The sequence below is a fragment of the Podarcis bocagei genome (genome assembly GCF_964188305.1).
Source record: "Podarcis bocagei genome assembly, chromosome: 1".
NCBI classification, from domain to species: Eukaryota; Metazoa; Chordata; class Lepidosauria; order Squamata; family Lacertidae; genus Podarcis; species Podarcis bocagei.
In genome coordinates this window covers 127699972-127724963 of record NC_138125.1, presented here as the reverse complement: position 1 = coordinate 127724963, position 24992 = coordinate 127699972, and the positions used below count along the sequence as shown (strand labels likewise).

The window sequence follows — 24992 nt, the reverse complement described above, 5'->3', positions numbered from 1 at the left end:
GTCTCCCAGTCCTAGCTGGAGATTTTGGGGATTGGACCATCTACATGCAGAATTTATGCTCTACCTCTTTCCTCCAAATCTACAAGCACTATAGATTTCAGTAGCTGCAAAGAACAATACAGTTATTCCAATAATAATAATAATAATAATAATAATAATAATAATAATAATAATAATAATATAAAATAAATCCCCAAAAGCTGACAAGATAGCTGGTATAACTCCAGCTTTGGGAATGGGAACATCACACATGCAAGTGTCATCAGCTGTTTGCAGGCATCACGATTCTGTTCCACCTGCGTGCAAAAGCCCAGGATGCAGCTCTGAAGTAAACAATTTTGCTACAGTGGGGAAAATGTGGGTGTTGACCACAAAAGCCATGAGCCCAAACATTCATGAATGGTAAGGTAAAGGTAAAGTGACCCCTGACCATTAGGTCCAGTCGTGGCCGACTCTGGGGTTGTGGCGCTCATTACACTTTATTGGCCGAGGGAGCCGGCGTACAGCTTCTGGGTCATGTGGCCAGCATGACTAAGCCGCTTCTGGAGAACCAGAGCAGCGCACGGAAACGCCATTTACCTTCCCACCAGAGCGGTACCTATTTATCTACTTGCACTTTGACATGCTTTCAAACTGCTAGGTTGATGGAGAAGAAGACTGCAAGGCCATGTTCATTGACCCTGCTCCCATCGCCAGTCTGCCTCTGCCTCCCACGATATCCATGGGTTGGCACGACTGCTGCCGTAGGGCTTGCCAAACACATTTACTCACTTCCTGTGAACTGGTTGTGTGTGTGCAGGGTGAGGGTCAAGCCTAGACATGTTTGGCAGGCTTAATCATGGCAAACATTTCCCCAGTGTGTGGACATCATGTGGGCAGGCCTGGCAGAGGTGTGGCCGCCACCTAGTTCTCATTGCATGGAGTAAATAACACTTTACTGGGACTCTTGACTGACAGCTATGTTTTATCTTCTTTGTCGATCACTCGTAGCTGAGTAGGATTGTCTCCCATGAACACGGTCTTAACAGTGAGTCCATAAGTGACTGTGGAGGCCAATTCTGGATCCATACGTCCTTCCACAGTGGGGACATAGGTTTCCGGGCAGGAGTTGATCACGGCGAGGGTTTGCCAAGTGTGCCTTCCTCTTAGTGCGTTTCTCCCTTTCGTCCTGAGTTTGAGCATCTTCAAAACCCATGACACCTTTGGTAAAGGCTGTTCTCCAATTGGAGCGGTCGCAGGCCAGTGTTTCCCAGTTGTCAGTGTTTATACTACATTTTGTTAGATTTGCCTTGAGAGAGTCTTTGAACCTCTTATGTTGAACACTGGCATTATGCTTTCCATTTTTAAGTTTTGAATAGATTAGTTGCTTTGGGGAGATGAAAATCAGGCATCTACACAACATGACCAGTCCAACTAAGTTAATGTTGAAGAATCATCACTTTGACACTGGTGATCTTTGCTTCTTCCAGTACACTGGCATTAGTTCACCTGTCTTCCCAGGTGATGTGTAAAATTTTTCGGAGACACTGTTTTATAGAACATCAAACATAGACACTGTGTTTTATAGAAAAGTGATCGCATTGCTAGTTTAAAAGGTCTTTTTGGGGGAAGAGGAGATAATTCAGAGAAGACCCAGAGACTGCTTGCTATAGTCATGGTTAAAATACCTTGTAATTCATTTTTGACAGGGCATCACTTCAGATTTGTTTCCTGGTGTGAAGTTGCCGAAACCAGATTACAATGACATCCTGGAAGCCATCAAGATAAACTGCGAAGAAATGAATTTACAGATGACGCCGTTCTTTTCCGAGAAAATTTTGCAGATCTTTGAAATGATGATTGTGCGGCATGGTTTCATGATCGTCGGAGAGCCCTTTGGTGGAAAGACATCTGCGTATCGGGTTTTGGCAGCTGCTTTGGGGGACCTGTGTGAAAAAGTAAACAAATGTTTCCAGAAGGCATTGTGTCCTAAAAACGGCAAAGTGACATGTTGTGTCACCTTGTCAACTTTTTCTCACATCCGGCCTGATCTTTCATTTCCCTCCGAAAATATGTCTTGTCTGTCCATAAGGTAAAGGGGACCCCTGACCATTAGGTCCAGTCGTGACCGACTCCGGGGTTGCAGCGCTCATCTCGCTTTATTGGCCGAGGGAGCCAGCGTACAGCTTCTGGCGAACCAGAGCAGTGCACGGAAACGCCGTTTACCTTCCCACCGGAGCAATATCTATTTATCTACTTGCACTTTGACGTGCTTTCGAACTGCTAGGTGGGCAGGAGCAGGGACCGAACAACGGGAGCTCACCCCGTCGCAGGGATTCGAACCGCCGACCTTCTGATCAGCAAGTCCTAGGCTCTGTGGTTTACCCCACAGCGCCACCCGCGTCCCTTTGTCTGTCCATACTCTGCTGCTAATGGCATTCGCTAAGCAGCTAGAATGATAGGATGCTGCAAGGAATGAAAAGAGATGCTCATAACAGCAAGCACCTCTCGTTCATTCCATGCAAGAAGGCCTATACCTTGAGCACTTGATATTTTCTCCCCTCCCAGCAAGTCCTCCTCCCACTGCTCCCATTTCTGGCAGGAGAAAGGGGAGGCTATGGAGGGGATGGCACTGTAGGAGGACTTGACACTTCTTGATGAAGTACAGCGGTGCCTCGGTTTTTGAATGTAATCTGTTCCGGAAGACCGTTCGAGTTCCAAAACGTTTGAAAACCGAGGTGCAAAGGGCGGCCTGCAAATTTAATACAGAGAATTTAGAAAAATAAGATACACCCTCAGTGGAAGCCATTCGACTTCTGAGGCGTGTTCGAAAACCGAAGCATTTACTTCCAGGGTTTTGGCATTCGAAAACCGAAACGTTCGTCAACGGAGACGTTAAAAAACTGAGGTATTGTTTTCTGGCCAAGAAGAACATCACATGCATGTTGGAGGCAGGATCGTAATCCCCTCCATTTCCTATGTTGCCATGAATGGCCAAATCATCCATCTGTATAGGGCAAATATATGTGTGTGCAGGTGCGTCTATCTGGATATATTGACAGATAACGTGTAGATTCACATACAGTAGATATAAATGTAGGTATGGATTAGAGAGATGTGTATGTATATTGATGAATTAAACGCACCACTGATTTATCAAATGCAATTCCCTATGTGTACTCAGGGGCTGATGGAGGAAAATAAAGTTCAAATCACTGTTATCAACCCCAAAGCTATAACTATGGGGCAACTGTACGGACAATTTGATCCCGTCTCCCATGAGTGGTCAGATGGCATTCTGGCTGTGAGCTTTAGGGCCTTTGCCTCTTCACCTGTAAGTATTCAACAAGATTAAAATATTTCAGCATATACATAGTTTTAAAGCATAGGTTAGATGGCCATCTGTCATGGATGCTTTAGCTGAGATTTCTGCATTGCGGGGGGTTGGACTAGATGACCCTTGGGTCCCTTTCTATTCTATGTAAACAATGTCTAAAATAAAAGGAGGAGCCAAACTGTGCCCTGAAGGCATAAAAGACCCTGGTCCTCTGTGGGGTTTGTGCCGCTTCAGTGGTCATATGGTAGGGAAGGGTTAGAATTGTCACCAACTGAAGGCGTCATAATCGACAAAGTCAGCACCAAGGGCCTTCTGGCGGTTCCCTCACTGCGAGAAGTGAGGTTGCAGGGAACCAGGCAGAGGGCCTTCTCAGTAGTGGCGCCCACCCTGTGGAACGCCCTCCCACCAGATGTCAAGGAAATAAACAACTTTCTGACTTTTAGATGACATCTGAAGGCAGCCCTGTTTAGGGACGTTTTTATTGACTGATGTTTTATCGTGTTTTTAATATTCTGTTGGGAGCCGTCCAGAGTGGCTGGGGAGGCCCGGCCAGATGGGCAGGGTATAAGTAATAAATTATTAATAATTATTAATTTTACAGTCATACCTTGGGTTACAGATGCTTCGGGTTGTGCGATTTCGGGTTGCACACCGTCCTGAACCCAGAAGTACTAGAATGGGTTACTTCCGTGTTTTGGCGCTTGTGCAGAAGCACTAAATCGCACTTTGCGCATGCACAGAAGCGCGACCCGTGCGTGCGCAGACACAGGGCTGCGGGTTGTGGACACTGTGGGTTGTCAACGTGCTTCCCGCATGGATCACGTTCACAATCCGAGCGTCCACTGTATTATTATTATTATTATTGGTTACACTTGTCTGCATTTAAATAAAATAGTTCTTTGTTTTTAGATGCTGATATGTGCTGCAGCACATTTTCTCCTGTGTGAGGGAAACAGAAGAAGACCTCTTCTAAGAAGGTCTTTTTGCTAATCTTACCAATTATTTGTACTAAACCTTTGTTGCCTCCCCCCAGACACCTGATAGGAAGTGGCTTATTTTTGATGGACCAGTGGATGCCGTGTGGATTGAGAATATGAATACCGTGCTGGATGATAACAAGAAACTGTGTCTGATGAGCGGTGAGATCATTCAGATGTCGCAACAGATGAGCCTTATTTTTGAACCAATGGACCTGGAAGTTGCTTCTCCTGCTACTGTAAGTTCACATCAGTGACATTGTGACAAGCCCACAGTTGTGAAAAAAAAATAACTTTCTCATTTCTTTACTTCCTGATCTACACTGGCAAACTCACCTGCAATAAAAACAGTAAAATACTAAAAAATAAAATAAAAGCATACTGAAACATTTAAGGACAATTATTATTTTTATATCATTTTTATTCAATCTCCAAAAATATTCCAGAACATTTATCGGCACATACAATTCTTGACTTCCCACCCCTTCTTTCAGTAACCCACTGCTTATATTTCACATCTTGCCTGCGACTTCATATATTGGTGATAAATTGATAGATAATCCACCAGTGGTCTCCATTCCTCCTTAAACACTTTGTCATTATGTCCTATTAGTTTGGCAGTTTATTTCACCATTTCAGCATAATCCATCAGTTTCATAGGCCATTCCTCCTTTGTTGGAATTTCTTCTTCTTTCAATTTATGTGCATATAAAGTTCTAGCTACTGTTGTCGCATAAATAAATTCGCCAGCTTTTTCAAGACACCTGTCCCCCTTATTCCTAGCAAAAAAGGCTTCAGGGTTTTTTTTAAAAAAGGAATTATCAGTTTACACATCCTTTTCAATTCATTATGTATCATTTCCCAAAACCCCTTTGCCTTTTCACAGGACAATTTAATAACAATTAGATCTAAAAACGTTAGAAATAAATAAACCACAACGAAACACAATAACAAATGGAAAAAGAGATGTAACCAAATCTTGTACAGTGGTACCTTAGTTCTCCAATTTAATCCATTCCGGAAGTCTATTTCAAAACCAAAGCGTTCCAAAACCAAGGTGCACTTTCCCATAGGAAGTAATGCAAAATGGATTAATCCATTCCAGACTTTTGAAAGCAATCCCTAAAACAGCAGTTTAACATGGATTTTCCTATCTAACAAGACCATTGATCCATAAAATGAAAGCAATAATCAGTGTACCGCAGTCACACAATCAACCAATCAGTAGCTGATCTGGGTTCCACACAGTCACAAAAACAAAACAAAAAAGAGCTGCAAAAACAAAAACGCAAAATAAATAGCAAAAACAGACAGACCTTAAATCGGAAGTATAACACTCAAAACAGAGCATGTCTGGCTTCTGAAAAAGGTTCGCAAACTAGAACACTTACTTCCGGATTTGCAGTGTTTGGGTTCCAAGTTGTTTGAGAACCAAGGTACCACTGTATTTGGAAAAGCCTGCTGAAACAGAAAGGTTTTCAGCAGGTGTGTAAAATAATGTCATTAAGCAGGGAGCTCCAAAACACAGGTGCTGCTGCCGTGCTAAAATAATAACTCCTCACAAATGCATAAGGAATACTGTGTGGGACCCGTAAGTGCAAGTTTCTCAGCTTAAAGAGGAACCTATGGGGTAAGTAAACCGGTCCCAAGTTGTTAAGGGCTGCATATATCAATAGGAACATGTTGAACTTGGCCTGGTAGCAAACTGGCAGCTTGTGCAGGTCTTTGATAACTAACACAATCATTATCCAATTAGTCTGCCAATAGCAAACTTTCTCAGTGTATTGGTTTTTAAAAAAACAATTCCTAAATGCTTTTTTGTGGAAGTTAATGCCCTTGAAATCAATGGGACGTTTGTGAGCGAATGTGTTTGGAATCGGCATGCCAAGTTCTTGTTAGATTTCATTCTTTTAAGTAGTTTCTACCCCAGTCCCCTGTCCATTTTGATTGCCACTTTTGGAAAGATATATTTTTGTTTGTTGCAATGCCGGTCTTCCTATAAACTGTCGTTTTTGTTTTGTTTTTAATTTGGTATCTACAACCATGATTTTGTATAATGGATTAGTGAACAACGAATGAAGCCTTTTCTTAATTGCAGTTTTTTAATAGAAAATTATTTTTGTTTTTAGGAATCGGTTCCCTCTCCCTCTCTTCCTTTCTTTAATAAAGGAAGTTTAAAAAATGAAAGCTATGATTTACACACACACACACACACACACACACACACACACAAACTAGAACTTGCGTCACTGCTACTGGTTAGATCTGAAATTGTTGGCATGTAATACGTCAACTTGTGATTTATATAATTGTCAACAATCATTTTGTTCTGTTAGACCTAGATTATCCGAGCCAGCTTTCACAAGTTTAATGAAAATGTAAGCATTCTGTTAGGTTAGGTTATCTATAGCCTTAAGATATGTAAAGGTATCCTCCTTTTGCAGGTTTCCAGATGTGGCATGGTCTACATGGAGCCACAAATGCTAGGTTGGAGACCCGTGATGCTATCCTGGCTACATCTGATGCCTCCCACCGTCACACCTCTACATAAAGAGTTTATAACAGGCTTGTTTGACAGGATAGTTCCGCTTTCTGTTGAGTTTATTAGAAAGTGTACAAAGGTGAGCTAAGCATGGATTTAATGAAATGGAAATTGCCTTTCTGGAGTGTGTCAGTACAGGAGCATGAATGCTTTAATCATGGTCACAAGAGCTCCTCCTCCCCCCACAAAATGTGGATATTTAGGTGTGGAACCAAGGGAGGGAGGAAATTGGTGCATTCTTTGCAGTGGGCCGAGACAGGGCTCGTCCTGTGGTTTCCTCCTTGCCACTCTCTTTTCCCAGGAAAATCCTGCTCTTTGGTGCTAAATCAGAGCAAACATCAATCTGGAGAAAACATGAATTGCCCTTTGCTCTGTCTGACCATTAAAGAGCAGTTTTCCCTGGGGGAAAGCAACGGAACAAGAGGAAGGGTGGGTAAGCTCTCAATCCTGTGTTCCTGAACTTGCTTTGTAGACTGGAACACAACTCCCAGTCCTAACAGAATTAGATAAACTCACAGGAAGGATTCGAAACCGGTGAGACCAGAAATTCACGGAAGACTGGAGTAAATTTACGCACTATTTGAACAGTAATTGTGAAGAACAGATGACGTTTGTAGGGTTGCAAGAAGTTTTGTGAAGAGTATTATTAGAAGTATTGTAAAAATGGACAAGGGGGAGGATGATTTGTTAAGAGGTGTAAAGGCAATATAAAGTTAAGAAATGCATAAGAAGTGGTTAAAACAGTGGATCATCAGAGGTGCTGATGGAAGTCCAAAAAGATTGTATAAGTGATAAGTTTTGTGGTACATTTTATAATTTATATGTTAAAATTAATAAAAATATTATAAGGGAACACAACTCCCAGTCAGATTGTACATTGTGTAGGATTTCACGATACAGTGCACAAAAATAAGTATTTTGTTTAAAGGATGCATACATAAATGTGCACTTTACGATAAAAGCATGCATTCTGGGGAAAGTTTTCAGCTTTGGTCCCATCTTAATCAATTGTTCTTACTCCTGAGTAGGTATGTATAAAGTTGTAGTCCATATTCTTATGTCGGCATTCACAGTCAACATTTCAGTGGAATTAGATTGGTCTTTAATTCAGTCAATTTGGTTGCTGGCATCGCAGTTATTATTATTAGCAGTCCTATTTCTTACCCTATGCAATAAGAGAAAAATTTAAAGAAATGGGACTGAGGATAACAAATTGCTTGCATTTCTTTATTTTATTTTTGCTTTGAGGTTATTTTTTTATTTTGTCTTAAGGATAGCACAGTGCTTTGTTTTTTGATCTCTTGTTCCCATAATGCTTAGAGTTAGGGGTTGTTTAATTTTTGATGGTAAGGCTGATGGAAAGGGGCTCATTTTAAATTAAGTTCATGTACTATGGAGAACATGCCTTTGCTCCTCCTAGGAACTGTCTCCTACGTCAGATACCAACTTGGTTCGATCGTTGATGAATCTAATGGACTGCCTCATGGATGAGTTTCAAAACGAAGCGAAACTTAAGACTGTTACGGACCGTGAAATATTTTCTTGGCTTGAGGTGGGCAGGATCTTGTTAATGCATTGAATCAGAGATTTGGTTTGAGTTAACCTCCATGGATCTTTATCAAATTAGAGTGTTGGTGCAAACCTGACGCATTACAATTGATGGACTTGGTCTATTCCATTAACATACTTAGATCACTTAGGGGTGCATTACAGTGGCTTGTAGTCAATGGACAAGGGGGCTAGGTTAGTCCCCTAAAAGTTCTCCTGGCACCTCCTTCCCCAAAGCCCAGGAAGCTTCTGCCCGACTTAGGACAAGAGTTGCGATTCTCTGACTGGTCCAAGAACCCTCTCACCAGCTTCCCAAAGCCCTCCCCGCTTTGGGAAGTGTCACCAAACCGTGGTAACTTGGTTCTTTTGAAATCCGGAGAGACAAGTGATATCCTGTATGCTATAGGACTTTCAATAAGACACGTCGGAGACCACACCTCTCATGTAACATTTATATCATATAGACAAGTATACATTAATACATTGGGACCAGGAGGTTCAAACACTCACACCTTCATCCATACTCACAAGGCCCTTCACGTAGGTTGATCATGCCTCACGCAAGAGCTGTTGGTGTTGAGCTGTAGCGCTAGTTTTGCCACACTGAGGGCATACAAAGAGTCCTTTTTATAGTCTTCTTTCCCCTTGCCATCAGTGGGATGACTTGGAGAAATATTGAATCTCCACCTATACAACTTAGGTAGTTCTGTCCCTATAATTCCCACAAGAAAAGCTTCTGGTGTTTTTTTTAAAATAAAAGTTATTTTGAACATCTTTTTCAAAAACCCGCTAGACGAAAGGCTTTTCCGTTTTTCGATGCGCTTTGCAAGACGAATTTCCCTATGGGCTTGCTTCGCAAAACGTAAAGTCTTGCGAGTCTTGCGATTTTTTTCGCTCCCCCCCCCTTTTCTAAGCCGCTAAGCTGCTAAGCCTTTAATAGCCGCTAAACCGCTAATAGCGCTAATCCGCTAAGCTGCTAATAGGGTTGCTTCGCAAGACGAAAAAACCGCTAGACGAAGAGACTCGCGGAACGGATTAATTTCGTCTTGCGAGGCACCACTGTATATCATTTCCCAGTAAGCTTTAACCTTACTATAAGACCACCACACATGATAAAAAGAACCTTTGTCTGGCAGCTTAGATACTGGAATGATTTGAGCTAACAGTTCCTGGCTGGATCCAATTGCATTTCAGGCATTTCCGTACAGTATGCTTACTGCTCCAGTGATGTTTTCCTCAGCCAACTTATAAACTATCAGTGTCATACATGCATAAAGTTGCATCTGTCATACATTTACCTATCTGTGTCCATCGGGGGCAGGATTCATACACCATAGGGCTTTTTCTCCTAGGAAATAAAAAACTACCTGACTTTTAGAAGACATCTGAAGGCAGCCTTGTTTAGGGAAGTTTTTAATGTCTGATGTTTTATTGCATTTTAAATATTTTGTTGGAAGCTGCCCAGAATGGCTGGGGAAATCCAGCCAGATGGGTGGGAATAATAATAATAATAATAATAATAATAATAATAATAATAATAATAATAATATATTACTCCTTGCCTCTTCCATGATACTGAATGTGTCAGGGAACTCTGGCCCAATCCAGGTCACATGTTCCTGATTTCTCACCTTTTATGCTTGCTTCCTGCATCAATTATAGTGTGTAGAGATGCTCTTATTGCTGTGAGCTTTAATCTCTCCAAACAGAGCAATCCAGAAAGCGTTGTGTAGTATCAGGTTTTTGTTTTTGTTGTTTAGTCATTTAGTCGTGTCCGACTCTTCATGACCCCATGGACCAGAGCACACCAGGCACTCCTGTCTTCCGCTGCCTCCCGCAGTTTGGTCAAACTCATGCTGGTAGCTTCGAGAACACTGTCCAACCATCTCATCCTCTGTTGTCCCCTTCTCCTTGTGCCCTCCATCTTTCCTAACATCAGGGTCTTATCCAGGGAGTCTTCTCTTCTCATGAGGTGGCCAAAGTATTGGAGCCTCAGCTTCAGGATCTGTCCTTCCAGTGAGCACTCAGGGCTGATTTCCTTAAGAATGGATAGGTTTGATCTTGCAGTCCATGGGACTCTCAAGAATCTCCTCCAGCACCATAATTCAAAAGCATCAATTCTTCGATGATCAGCCTTCTTTATGGTCCGGCTCTCATGTTCATACATCACTACTGGGAAAACCATAACTTTTACTATACTGACCTTTGTTGGCAAGGTGATGTCTCTGCTTTTTAAGATGCTGTCTAGGTTTGTCATTGCTTTCCTCCCAAGAAGCAGGCGTCTTTTAATTTTGTGACTGCTGTCACCATCTGCAGTGATCATGGAACCCAAGAAAGTAAAATTTCTCACTGCCTTCATTTCTTCCCCTTCTATTTGCCAGGAGGTGATGGGCCCAGTGGCCATGATCTTAGTTTTTTTGATGTTGAGCTTCAGACCATATTTTGCGCTCTCTTTCACCCTCATTAAGAGGTTTTATAACAACAACAACAACAACAACAATTTCATTACTTATAACCCACCCATCTGGCTGGATTTCCCCAGTCACTTTGGGGCTTACAGCATATATAAAACATAATAAAATATAAAACATTAAAAAACTTCCTGATACAGGGCTGCCTTCGGATGTCTTCTAAAAGTTATGTAGTTCTTTATCTCCTTGACATCTGAAGGGAGGGCGTTCCACAGGGTGGGCGCCACTACCGAGAAGGCCCTCTGCCTGGTTCCCTGTAGCCTCACTTCCCGCACTGAGGGAACCAACAGAAGACCCTCGGAGGAGGATCTCAGTGTCTGAACGATGGGGGTGGAGATGCTCCTTCAGGTATACTGGGCTGAGGCCATTTTCAATCCTGCATTTTAGTAAAAAAAATTATCATTTTAGGCTGTGCTTCTTTGCTCTCTTGTTTATTGTAATAAGCCCCATTGGAGCCATGGAGTAGGCCCCATTGGACACAGTGGGCCTTACTTCTGAGTAAACATGCATAGGGTTTCATTGTTAATTAATTAATACACCTTCCCCCCTTCCTTTTGCACTAGAGCATTTTTGTGTTTTCTCTCACCTGGTCTGTCGGAGCCAGCTGTAAGGAGAGCGACCGGCTGAAATTTGACAAGATCGTGCGTGAATTGCTTGAAGGGCCAATGAGCGACGAAACAAGAGAAAAATATAAATTGCTGAGTGGTCTTGAGCACATGCGCGCAAAAATACTGACTGTCCCCTACCCAGAAGATGGAACAATTTATGAGTACCGCTTTGTCAAAGAAGTGAGTGTGTTTGTTTTCAATAGAGGTTTTTCCTGGAGTTTAATTGGTAAATTCATTTCCAGTATCACCTCTACGTTAGATCAGTATTCTTGGTTGAATTATGGAACACTCCTTTCAGATGCGGGTGGCGCTGTGGGTTAAACCACAGAGCCTAGGACTTGCCGATCGGAAGGTTGGCGGTTCGAATCCATGCGACGGGGTGAGCTCCTGTTGCTCAGTCCCTGCTTCTGCCAACCTAGCAGTTTGAAAGCACGTCAACGTGCAAGTAGATAAATAGGTACCGTTCCGGTGGGAAGGTAAACAGCGTTTCCGTGTGCTGCTCTGGTTTGCCAGAAGCGGCTTAGTCATGCTGGCCACATGACCCGGAAGCTGTATGCCGGCTCCCTCGGCCCATAGAGCGAGATGAGACCACAACCCCAGAGTCAGTCACGACTGGACCTAATGGTCAGGGGTCCCTTTACTTTACCTTTCAGAAAGTAGTTAATGATAGCTGGCATTTTTCAGTCCATCCCAATATGACGAAAAGCTGAGTAAATGCCCAGTTTCATATTTATATTCAGAACAACGTATGGACCTTTAATGATGGGCGTGGTTTAGCTTTCCACGATAAATTGATCTGTAATCCAATCTCGAGATGTACATACGTCCACTGAAGCTAGCTGCCTGTTTGGGAGGGAAGAGGGCCCGAATCTTTCTCCTCCTGCCCCAGCCACTCAAAGAAAGAGTGGCAGAAATTCAGGTGTGGCTCCCCACGTGGCTGATGGGTGGTCCTGAGTTATTGATTCAGAGATGCAGAAGCACACAGTTCAGCAGAAAGCAGTTCCTGATACACAAGGGATGTGGCACGACCTTACTAGCGCAGGGTGAAATGTGTCCATGAGATCTTTCTCCTGTTCTTTCTGATTGTGTTATGTTTTGAAACAGGGCGCAGGAAGGTGGGAGCCTTGGGTGGAGGCACTCGAGACGGCTCCGCCTATACCGAAAGACATGCTGTTCAACGAAATAATTGTCCCCACTCTGGACACCATCCGATACTTTTCGTTAATGGAAATGCTGACAACACATCAAAAGCCGTTCATATTTGTTGGGCCAACAGGAACTGGCAAGAGCGTATATATTATAGTAAGTATGCCTTGAAACGTACGTTGCACTTTTTGTCTCTGCAAGGAGAATCCCCACTGTTTGGGAATTAATGAAAACTGGACCCTGTGCTTCCTACCACCAAACTTTATCCTCGTTCTCAAGATTGGGCGTGGCTTTCTCTCATTCCCTCTAACCTTAGCAGAGTAAGGAGACAATGTCAGCGGTAGCTGCAGAAGACGTTTTGAGCAGGCATCCTAACTGTTCCATTCCTCAGCTTTCATGCTTATTCCTTTACATGGAGCTCAAAAATTCTGGGTGCACAAAAATGAAGGGGAGCCCGTCGTAGGGGATCTGCCTTGTCCACAGCAGATCCCATGGGCATTCCCTGGCATCTCCAAGTAGGACTGGGAGATAACAGTGTCTGATATCCATGGAGAACCACTGCTGGTCAATGTAAACAATACTGAGAAAGATGCCCCAATGGTCTGACTCTGTGCACAGCAGCTTCCTGTTGTAATGATCTCAGGCAGGTAAGCAAGCAAGCCTCAATAAGAATTAATGACTCTCCAGCAGTTTTATGGTCCTTTTATTTACAAAACACATCCAGAGCGCAACTTCTAGCCTGCACTCATTGAAGGAGTTGGTCAGCCTGAATCTCCACCCCTCTCACAGCAGGAAGGACGCCAGATTCCCACCCTTCCCCTCTTGCCCTTCTGCTGCACTCTGACCTTGTCCTGTCTCTGAGAATGGGGGCTGAGAAGTTGGACTGTCCCCTCCCCACTTCCACTAGACACGCTGTCTTCTGCCTCTCTGCTGGTTGCCTAGCAACCCTCTGACTGCCTCCTAACTCTCCCCCTTCTTAAGAGCTATCGTGTCTGTGACTTCTTTGTGAAGGAGGGTCGAGCTCCCCCTTCCTGGCTCTGTCAGCCAGCTTTCGTCTGCAGAGTCGGCCTCTCTCTCACTTGTCTCAATTTCTGAGTCTGACTCTTCCCCTGTGCTCAGTCCTTGACATCTGTGTCCCTATGAAAAATAAAATGGCCCAAAGACTTGCAGTCTAATCAGAGGCAAGACAGATTAGGGAGGAAAGATGAGGAAATAAAAGAAGGAAAAACTGGGGTGAAAAGATGTGCCTTAAGGAGGAGTCTGGTGGACAAGGAATGGTGGTGATAAGAAGCTGCCAGGGAAAGGAGACTTGGGTTGTTGTGAAGATTGGGAATAACCTTAGGTTTAACTTGGAGCTATCAAAATGCATGTTCGGTTTGCTCTTTACTTTGGATCAAAATTCCTTTGCCTGAATGTCAAAAGAGGTCTCTTCACAGTATTATGAGTTATCTTGAGAAATATAAATATTAGCACATCTGTTAAATGGTTGTTTTGGCATTCTATAAAGCCACTTTGAGTTCCCCTCCATTACCCACATAAGTGACCAAAATTATGAACTCCTTATTTAGAAGAACAATTGATATAATCTCCGTCAAAAAGCCTATAAAAAACCCTCAGTGTTTGTCTTCCTGTAAGTTATTTCTCTTTGTGTGCCTGCCTTCCCTGTAAATGAATTTTTATTAATGCAATTAATTCTTGCATTAATGTTATGCATAATTAGATTTGCTCTTCGGCGAAAAGTAGCAAGTGGCCTCCCACAGTCATTTTGCTGATTCTGATACTTAGAATTTTTTTCTGGTTAACACGGAGTAACTAAACTGGAAAATTATTTTTGCAATAAAGGGCTGTAATTGGCTTTTATTTAATTACTCTTTAACACGACTTTGATTTATTGCACTGATAAAATATTAGTAACATGCGACCCAAAGTTAAGGGAAGGCAACAAAGCAATGCTGATGTGTTTAGCTGGAGAATGATATCTCTCTCTCTCTCTCTCTCTCTCTCTCTCTCTCTCTCTCTGTGTGTGTGTGTGTGTGTGTTTGTGTTTGTGTGTGTGTGTGATTTAGAAAAATGGATGAAAGTGTACTAAATGCTTAAGCCAGGTCTTGAGAAGCCCACCTCTTATGTCTGGATTCTGTTCAGGGTTAGCAGACCAGCTGCACTGGGTAGTTAGAAACAGTCCAAGTTTGGCCAAAGGGCCTGAAGCATGACTTAGCCACCCTCCCTTTCTCTAAGAAATGTGTGTACATGCACTGGCAGGTATAAAGCCAAGGCTGGAATTGGTATTTGACAGTTGCGAGGTTTTATCATCCTGGTGGATGTTACATCGTATAAGTTAAAGGAGTCCTGGACGGTTAAGTCCAGTTGAATTCGACTATAGGGTGTGGCACTCATCTCCACTTTCAGGCCAAGGGAGCTGACGTTTGTCCGCAGACAGTTATCTGGGCCATGTGGCCAGCATGACTAAACCGCTTCTGGCGCAACAGGACACCGTGATGAGTGCCAGAGCACACGGAAACGCCATTTAGCTTCCCACTGCAGTGGTGCCTATTTATCTACTTGTGCTGGCGTGCTTTCAAACTGCTAGGTTGGCAGGAGCTGGGACAAAGCAATGGGAGCTCACCCTGTCGCAGGGATTCGAACTGCCGACCTTCTGATCGGCAAGCCCAAGAGGCTCAGTGGTTTATTTTTTTTTCAAAATATTTTTTTATTACATTTTTCAGATACAAATATAAAGTCAGATATAAGAAAGAAGTAACAGAAAAAAGAAAGAAGAAATCCAACATTCCAAAACATTTTTTCATAACCAACCGGACTTCCCCACATCTCCCTCACCCTGCATTCTTTACAATAAAAATATCAGCAAATTATTACCTTGTTTCATGCATTCCTTTGTACTTTTCAAATATTATGTTTTGAGTTTAGACCACAGCGCCACCTGCGTCCCTACTATATGGTATAGCATGGTGAGCCAAGCATGGTAAAGTGCTCGTGGATCTCTCTGCAAATGTGGTTTTTTATAAAGTTTAGTTTTAAGACCAGAAGAACTGTACCATAGCAGATATGTTCATGATGTACCAGCATCTCTTAAAGTAGACAGTGTGTTTATCCTTGTCATCTGCCAAGAGGCAATAAAATAACGTTCTCTTTTCTGGCGATGCATAACTTGCCACTCTATCCCTGAGGTCTCATAGACTCCTTCAGTGATGGTTTGGTTTGTACACCTAGGAAGGTACTTCTTTTTTGAGAAACAGAAAATCTTCTCCGCTGCTCTTGAAATGGCATAACAACATTTTAAAAAGTGGAATTTATGGTACAGGCAAAATGCAAAGTTATTTCCCCTGCCCTATCTTAAGAAGTTTGCTGGGGATAGAATGGGCCTTGGTTAGCTCAGGCATTTGGTAGTTTAACTTCCCCATTCATTTCGGTACAGGGAGTATCAGTGATGTATCACCTCGTATTCTTTAAAACCATGGGTCCTAAAAATTTGAATCACCCTGGTTTATTTCTGCAGGAACCTCATTAAGGCGCTGTGAATGTTAACGGCCGTGGATTCATTATTGCCTCATCATTTTATAAGCAGAATGGCTCATGAGCGGGATGTGGAAAAGCTTACTGCATTTAGAAGACTGGCAATAAATACAAGGGGGTGTGTGTGTGCCTTTTTGCTAGTAGGCTGTATAAGCTGTCGGATGTATATGCTCATGTGACCCATTCTCTCTCCCCCCCTCCATTTCAACTATTTTTATAGGATTTTCTCTTAAACCGCTTACATAAGGATATCTACAAACCATTGCTCATTAACTTCTCAGCGCAGACTACAGCAGCTCAGACTCAGAACATCATTATGTCAAAGCTGGATAAAAGGAGAAAAGGCGTTTTTGGTCCCCCTCTTGGAAAAAGAATGGTAACTTTTTAAAAAAGCAAAACAAGACTTGTCACAACGCTCATGTCATATTTTTTTGCACCCAGCTACAGATACCTGAGGACAAAAATGAGTACATAATGTATCGGTCAGGGAGGGCAGAAGTCTTTGTATACAGCAGGCATGGACAGGCATGTCCAAAGTCCGTTTCGGGGGCCTAATCCGGCCTGCCGGACAATTTAATCTGGCCCCCGTGGCAGTATATGTCCTGGGGTAAAATCAACAACTTTGCGGTTAAATTCTTTAAAAGCTCTCAACAACTTTGGTTGGCCCTCACACATGTTCACTTCATCAAATCTGGCCCTCTTTGAAAAAAGTTTGGGCACCCCTGGCAGCAACAACAGTCATGACATTTATATCTCACTTTCCCTCCAAAGAGCTCCAGTGGCGTAGCGTGGGGGGTGCAGGGGGGGCTGCACCGGGCGCAACATCTGGGGGTTAGGGTTAGGGGGCGCAAATCCACGGGTTAGGGGGCGCAAATCCACGGGTTAGGGGGCGCAAATCCACGGGTTAGGGGGCGCAAATTACTTGCCTTGCCCCGGGTGCTGACAACCCACGCTACGCCACTGAATGGAGAGCAGCTAATTCAAAATATGTTGTGAACCACCCTGAGATCTGGGGATGAAGGGCAGCATACAAATTAAACCAACCAACAAATCTTTGCCAATCCTTTAATAATTTAGAGTTTAAAGCTGCAATCCTATTATGCCCAATTACCTGGGGAAAGACCCATGAAACAAAAGTGGTGGGGTTGACACCACCTCTGGCAGCATCTGATGGCCAAGGACCTTGAAATAATAATAACAATAATAATAACAGTAATAATAACGGTAATAATAACAGTAATAATAATAATAATAATAATAATAATAATAATAATTTATTTATACCCTGCCTCTCTGCCTGGGTTTCCTCAGCCACTCAGGGCAGCTTCCAGTAGAATATTAAAAACATAATAAAACATCAAATATTAAAAATTTCCCTAAGCAGTGTCAATTAGTTTAAACTTAGCAAACTTCCTGCCATTAGCATGCAAAGAAACAACAGTGCAGGGAACTCAAACTCATACCTCCCTACCCCATCCCATGAGTATGTCTTGCAAGCTGAAAACAGCTCCTGGAAAAGCTGCCTTGACAATAATGTTGCTTAACAAAGTACAATGAAAATGAAAATGGCACAATCAAGATATCATTTTTCAAAGTGGAGGAAAGGAGGGGGGGGATCAGACTTGAAATTCAGCTGTTAATTGATCATTTAGACAGAGCTGGCAGGTAGAAATCTATTTGATCTGAAGCCTCTTCCCTCTTTTCTTAAGAGATGAGAAAGAGAGGAGGGGGTTGGTTGGGATTACTTAGGGGTAAGAAACCTCACCCAGGATATGCTGTGAATAGCGATGGGGAGAAATTCCAGTTTGCATTTAAGGACGGATGTTCCTAATTCACACTTCCCAAAACAATATGTGACCTGAAACACAGCCATGATTCAAAAATCCGACTTCTTTGAATTTTGCACTGCAGTTCTCCAGCCAAGCAATGTGTGGCCAAATGCACACACTGGGTTAGAATGTGCATAAAATGCATATGTTATTGAAAATAAAATAAACAAAATGTATTGTATTAGGGGAAATTGCTTTGCAGAAATGTGCATAGTAAGCAATATGTGTATATAGAAATTTGCATTAGAATGCTTTTGAATTTTCATGAGCACTGATTTTTTTAGCTGCAGACTGGTGTGGAACTATGGAGAACTGAATGCAAAATCGTAAATATGAGAATCTGAAATTGACAGATTAGCCCATCTCTAGCTCAGAAGCGCTGTGGGTTAAACCACAGAGCCCAGGACTTGCCGATCAGAAGGTTGGTGGTTCGAATCCCCGCGACGGGGTGAGCTCCTGTTGCTCGGTCCCTGCTCCTGCCAACCTAGCAGTTTGAAAGCACATCAAAGTACAAGTAGATAAATAGGTACCGCTCTGGCGGGAAGGTAAACGGCATTTCCGTGTGCTGCTCTGGTTCGCCAGAAGCGGCTTAGTCATGCTGGCCACATGACCCGGAAGCTGTATGCTGGCTCCCTTGGCCAATAAAGCGAGATGAGCGCCGCAACCCCAGTTGGCCACGACTGGATCTAATGGTCAGGGGTCCCTTTACCTTTACCTAGCTCAGAAGCACATTTTTAATAATAATAATAATAAAAGTAAGAAGTTCACTCTCTGTGTGCATAGGCATATGTGCAATGTACAAAATGAAAAATAGTTTTTTTATTTACAGGTTGTATTTGTGGATGATGTCAATATGCCCGCAAGAGAAGTTTATGGGGCTCAGCCTCCTGTAGAGTTACTTCGTCAGTGGTTAGATCACTGGAACTGGTATGACCTGAAGGACTGCTCTGTAATTAAACTGGTGGATATTCAGATCATGTGTGCAATGGGGCCACCAGGTATGACCTTTTGAATTTATTTTGAAAGCTTTTCTTTTGGTGCTTTTGGAACACAGTTTTTTTTTAATTGTTTTTTATTTATACTTTTCAAATTTACACATTTCATAAGATTTGCAAACAATTTAACATTTCAAAAATTGAAATTTGACTTCCTTCCCCCTCTTTCTGTGGTTCCTTAAGTTTATTTTTTAATATCTTCTGCGTATCTAAATTCATTTGACTTCCTCATTTAATTATCTACTGTAAATATATACCCTTATAAAATTGCAGGTTTTGAAAACCTGTTTTTCAAACCTGTTTTTCAAACCATTACTGTAATGGTTAGCAGAAGCTGATCCAAATTGGCTACTGAAAGCATTTCCATTGTTGAATTTGCAGTTCATTGTAGTTCCTTTTTTATTATTATGATTGTGCTTTCTATTTGCAGGTGGAGGTCGAAACCCAATTACTCCTCGGTATTTGCGACATTTTAATACAGTTACCATCAATGAGTTTGATGATGCGTCAATGTATACAATTTTCTCCAGAATAGTTGATTGGCACCTCAGTATATGGTAAGTGAAGTTGAAATATTGTGGATTACGAAGCATACAGTATAATGTAAATATGGATATTGATGGTCTGCTAAGAACATCCTTGTATAACCTTATTTCTCATATATATTTAACCATTTTTGTCTTTTGCTCATTTAGTAAGTGTTCCTTTAGTAAGGTAAAGCCCATGGAACAATGAAACCATTTTGGATTCTCATACACATGTTTTAAAATATGTTCAATGTTTACGTATTTATTTAATTTATTATTTGACTTATCTCAAAAAAAGAAGAAGGGGGGAAAAGCACTCCTTTGCCTCCACCATTAAAAGGTAAAGGGACCCCTGACAGTTAAGTCCAGCCGCGAACGACTCTGGGATTGCGGCGCTCATTTCGCCGAGGGAGCTGGTGTTTGTCCACTCCGCAGATAGTTTTTCCGGATGATGTGGCCAGCATGACTAAGCCACTTCTGGCGAAACCAGAGCAGCGCACGGAAACACCACCTTCCTACCACAGAAGTACCTATTAATCTACTTGCACTTTTTGGCGTGCTTTTGAACTGCTAGGTTGGCAGGAGCTGGGACCGAGCAACGGGAGCTCACTCCGTCGCGGGGATTCGAACCACCGACCTTTTGATCAGCAAGCCCTAGGCTCGGTGGTTTAGACCACAGCGCCACCCGCTTCCCTCCACCATTATCTCCTGACAATTAGTGGTAGGAGCAGGACTTGCTCTCCCTTCTTAATAATTCCTTAATGGCTCCTAGTGGTTCCCACTGGCAACAGCTTCACTACCACTTAAATCTTTAGAAACCTCCGACGTATATTTATGGCTGTTATAGCCATCCTTGATTGGCAGCCCAAGGAGTTTAGCAAGTGCAGGAAAGTGCATTAAAGTTTATGTTTTGCTCGGTAGCATTGTACAAGTCATTTTATGTCTTTCGTTTTACATTTAAACCAACAGTTATAGCTTCCCTCCAGAATACGTTGAGCTGACAGCACAGATTGTAAACGGCACCATGACAGTATATAAAGAGGCTATGGAGAATCTGCTCCCGACTCCAACCAAATCACACTATTTGTTCAACTTGCGTGATTTCTCTCGGGTCATCCAAGGTGTTTGCCTGTCGAGACCCGAAACGACAGCATCTACAGGGACAATAAAACGCCTTTGGGTTCATGAGGTAAACTTTTTGTTGTCATTAGTCAATAACTGAAGGCTTTTGTCTTGATATGATGAAAAAGTATTTTCTTGTGAGGCAGTTAAATTATTTGATTTAGAACAGGCTACCTCAACCTTGGCCCTCCAGATGTTTTCAGCCTACAACTCCCATGATCCCTAGCTAGCAGGACCAGTGGTCAGGGATGCTGGGAATTGTAGTCTCAAAACATCTGGAGGGCCGAGGTTGAAGAAGCCTGATTTAGAACCTGGCTGTTCTTTCAGTTACTTAGTATTAGAAATTTTGTTAAATCCATACATTGCTGCTCTCTACAAGATACACAAAAGGCATAATGGAGTCAAGCCTGAGCAGTTTTCGGAAGATTTCTTTTTTTGGATTAGCTTTCAAGCAAGTCAGCAGAGAGGTGGGGGCATCTAACTGTATTTTCAAGTGGGTGGCATTTCTTTAAATAGTTACCCACCTCAGCCCTTTAGGATGGATGGGGTGAAAATCTCAGTAGATAAACCTTTCTTTGGTATTTGATAAAACTTGTGTATCCATATTTCAGTATTGCTCTATTCCACCTTTGAATGCGATACAAAGATTAATTTCTGGCTTTTGCTAAATAAACGACAAGTGCATAAAGTATAAATGAAGAGTTTATTTACTGGTTTGAAGTTAACGGAACTTGCATTTCCCCTGTGGAACTTTTAATGTGTAGATCTTAATTATTGTCCCCATCCTACTAACCAGTAAATGTTTTGTTGATAGAAAAATGATTTTATTTTTTTTCACCACATGAAACATAGTATTCACTTAAGCCCAAGTTCTTCCTACACTCCTTTACAATATTAATTCTATTTACATATTGTACCTGAGGGAATTCCCATTCCATTTTCATTTTTGTGACTGGAATTGCCTCCATTAGAACAACCATATTGCCATTTGTCGTGCAGGTACTTCGGGTGTATTACGATCGCTTAGTAGATAAAGCGGATCGATCCTGGCTCATTGGTTGCATCCAAGAAGTAATGAAAAGCCAATTCGAAGAAGAGTTTGACGATCTTTTCGAGAGACTGGACTTTGATGGCGATGGTTTGGTGGGTGAAGATGATTTGCGGAGCCTGATGTTCTGCGATTTCCATGATCCTAAAAGGGATGATACAAACTACAGAGAGGTCTTGGACGTGGACCATTTGAGGGTGGTTGTAGAGGGCCATTTGGACGAATACAACCAAATGAGCAAGAAACCCATGCAGCTGGTCTTATTCCGATTTGCCATAGAACACGTTTGCAGAATTTCCCGTATTCTAAAGCAGCCTCGTAGCCACGCGCTTCTGGTTGGTGTCGGAGGAAGTGGGCGCCAGTCCCTTACCCGTTTGGCTGCATATATGTCAGACTACACGCCTTTCCAGGTTGAAATATCCAAGAGTTACGGGACCAATGAATGGCATGAGGACCTAAAAGTCATCCTAAGGAGATCTACTGAAGGAGAGATGCAAGGGGTTTTCCTGTTCACCGATAGCCAGATAAAAAGGGAGTCGTTCTTGGAAGACATCAACAACTTGCTGAATGCCGGAGAGGTACCAAACCTCTTTGCGGTCGACGAGAAGCAGGAAATTTGTGAAAAGATGCGTCAGATAGACCGCCAGCGTGATAGAACGAAGCAGACGGACGGGAGCCCCATTGCCCTTTTTAACATGTTCATTGACCGCTGCCGAGACCAGTTGCACGTTGTCTTAGCCATGAGTCCCATTGGAGATGCATTCCGTAATCGTCTTAGAAAGTTTCCGGCGCTTGTTAACTGCTGCACTATTGATTGGTTTCAGGTAGGGGCCTTTTGGAATATGCACATTCTGTGATGCAAGCTTCATCATGAGTACATTGTGAGAAGCAGCATCTCTTTAAGGTTTCTTTTTAACTTGACAATATTAGAGCCTGGGATTCCACTTGATGTGATAGTTTGCTATGTGCAATAATTTTTAGATGGAGGAATAGGCAAACCTGTAGTCCCCTGGATGCATTCGGAACGTAGGGATGTTGGAGATTTCCTATGAAAACAGAAATGGGAACGGAAATCTGGATGTTTGCTTATTCTCCCCCATATATGGAATGGGCATCTTTCCAACAACTATGATCAGAATTCACTGTTGCCATTGCTTTCGGCCTGCAAACAATACATAGCTGTCCTCAACACACACACAGACCACCCATTTACACTGCATTCTCACTACATTGAAATGAATTTGTATTTGTAGAATTTGTACTGTTAAAAGGGGTCAAACCATTGCAAGAGGTGTTGAAATTTTGGGAGGTTGGATAGTTACAACAGAATGGTCTCAGGGGTGTGGGGTGCACATTTTTTATGTTTATTTATTATTATTAATTTGTCAAAAAACAAAATGAATTGGGTGGAAGAGTGTATTGGCAATGCAATTAACAGAAATTCTGTACATTGTGGAATTAATAATGTGAATTTTGTAGGTCATGGAATTTAGCTATAGCAGACAGTGGGAAGAATAATGCAGTTTAAAAAACAAAACCATTCTTAATTACCCAGCAGTACATCTAATGGTTTCTGTTTTATCCAATTTCTCTAGACATACATTTACACATTCAACATTCAAACATATTGCTTAATATAACCCTTCCACTGAGAATAGTTTTTAGTAGAAGATGAACTGCAGCAGAATTGAAACAGTGCTGCATGTGGCAAATGGAAGATGGTGCCTTCTTATTTCTGTAGTACCATGTGATTCTTAACCCCTTAAGCCTGTAGGCTTCCTTGCTTGTGGCCAATACACACACAGCTTTATTGTGGTCTATAGACCCAAAATACACAGTACAACAACAATAAATAATAATCAACAGTTATTAAGGTGTAGAATCAGCCTTGCTAGCCAACAGAGGAGCTTTAGTCTGTACATACTGATTTCTGACTTATACTGCCCCTGAGAGAAATTTTGCTACAACTTACCCTCAAGGAGAACCTTGACATGAAAAAAATCGACAATTCCAGGTTGTTCTGTTAGTACTGGATTGATCAGATGCTGTCTAAGCTGTTTAGAGCCAGCGTGGTGTAGTGGTTAAGAGCGGTGGACTTGTAATTTGAGAATGATGTGTGTGATGGAAAGAGGATAAATATACCAGTTGTGGGGAGGGAGGGGGGTCACGACTCGGCAGAGTCAAAGGAAATGTATGGTGCTATTACAATTTGTTGGAAAAGAATATGTAAGGAAAACAATAAAAAATCACTTGGGGAAAAAAAAGAGCGGTAGACTCGTAATCTGGTGAACCGGGTTCACTTCCCTGCTCCTCCACATGCAGCTGCTGGGTGACCTTGGGCTAGTCACACTTCTTTGAAGTCTCTCAGCCCCACACACCTCACAGAGTGTTTGTTGTGGGGGAGGAAGGAAAAGGAGATTGTTAGCTGCTTTGAGACTCCTTAAGGGAAGTGAAAGGTGGGATATCAAGTCCAAACTCATCCTCCTCCTCCTCCTCCTCTTCTTCTTGCAGATTGCAATGCAATAAACTGTGTTCCATACATTCAATATCCTGCGAGCATGGGCGCAGCCTATCTTGGTATGGGACATCCGCCAATCTTCCCCTTTTCAGAAGGGAAAACATTTATTCTGACTTTAGCTTGTGGCTAATAGTTTTTGGGGTGTGTATTATGTGTGTGTGATTTGGATTAGGGCCATGGTGCAAAAGCTGAGGGCTAGAAACCCCTCCCTCTGTGTCATGTCCCCAACCAATTCAGGCCTCTCCGCAGTTGTTTCTGAGCAAGAAAAAGGGGCTTGGGGCTCCAGAGACACAACACTGACATTATGATTACCTTGATCCTTAAACTTATTAATTTCTATAGGTTTAAGTGTGCATAATGTTGTGTTGGACTGTCCTTCCGGTGTATGTAACAGAATCCCTGTAGAATACTTTCAGCTGTGACTACTTGAAGGCATATTGTCAATACTGTCATAGGAACTTAGCGTGCCATGTTTCCTCCCAGTTTAGTAGATAAGACCAGGAAGCACGCATATATATATATATATATATATATATATATATATATATATATATATGCTATCAAGCTACTGATTAAATTGCTAGTCCCTGCCCTCGTATTCAAAATACCAGGCTTTGCCTAGTCTTGTCTAGTGCGGGACTGAGGAACCACTTTCTCTCTCTCTTTTGTATATAATTTTTATTGAGTTTTCTGTTTTACAATTTTAAATACTCATTTTACATCCTTAAGATATCAATGACTTCCCTTCTTCTCTTTCCATGGTTCATTTTGCATATCATAAATCCCGGCACATTTTACATAAACTAAACCATTA

At 42.3% G+C, this 24992-nt stretch overlaps 1 protein-coding gene across 1 annotated transcript in view; it reads left to right on the top strand.

Moving 5' to 3' along the window:
• Window positions 1-24992, top strand: part of DNAH7 (dynein axonemal heavy chain 7) — a 160739-nt gene that overhangs the window by 69663 nt on the left and 66084 nt on the right. The window contains exons 29-40 of the mRNA XM_081189234.1: window positions 1689-1937; window positions 3164-3313; window positions 4350-4532; window positions 6738-6914; window positions 8256-8387; window positions 11418-11642; window positions 12567-12764; window positions 16360-16515; window positions 18798-18966; window positions 19394-19520; window positions 20460-20679; window positions 21612-22484. Of these exons, the coding sequence (XP_081045360.1) occupies window positions 1689-1937; window positions 3164-3313; window positions 4350-4532; window positions 6738-6914; window positions 8256-8387; window positions 11418-11642; window positions 12567-12764; window positions 16360-16515; window positions 18798-18966; window positions 19394-19520; window positions 20460-20679; window positions 21612-22484 (2859 nt within the window). The remainder of the gene's footprint in view (window positions 1-1688; window positions 1938-3163; window positions 3314-4349; window positions 4533-6737; window positions 6915-8255; window positions 8388-11417; window positions 11643-12566; window positions 12765-16359; window positions 16516-18797; window positions 18967-19393; window positions 19521-20459; window positions 20680-21611; window positions 22485-24992) is intronic.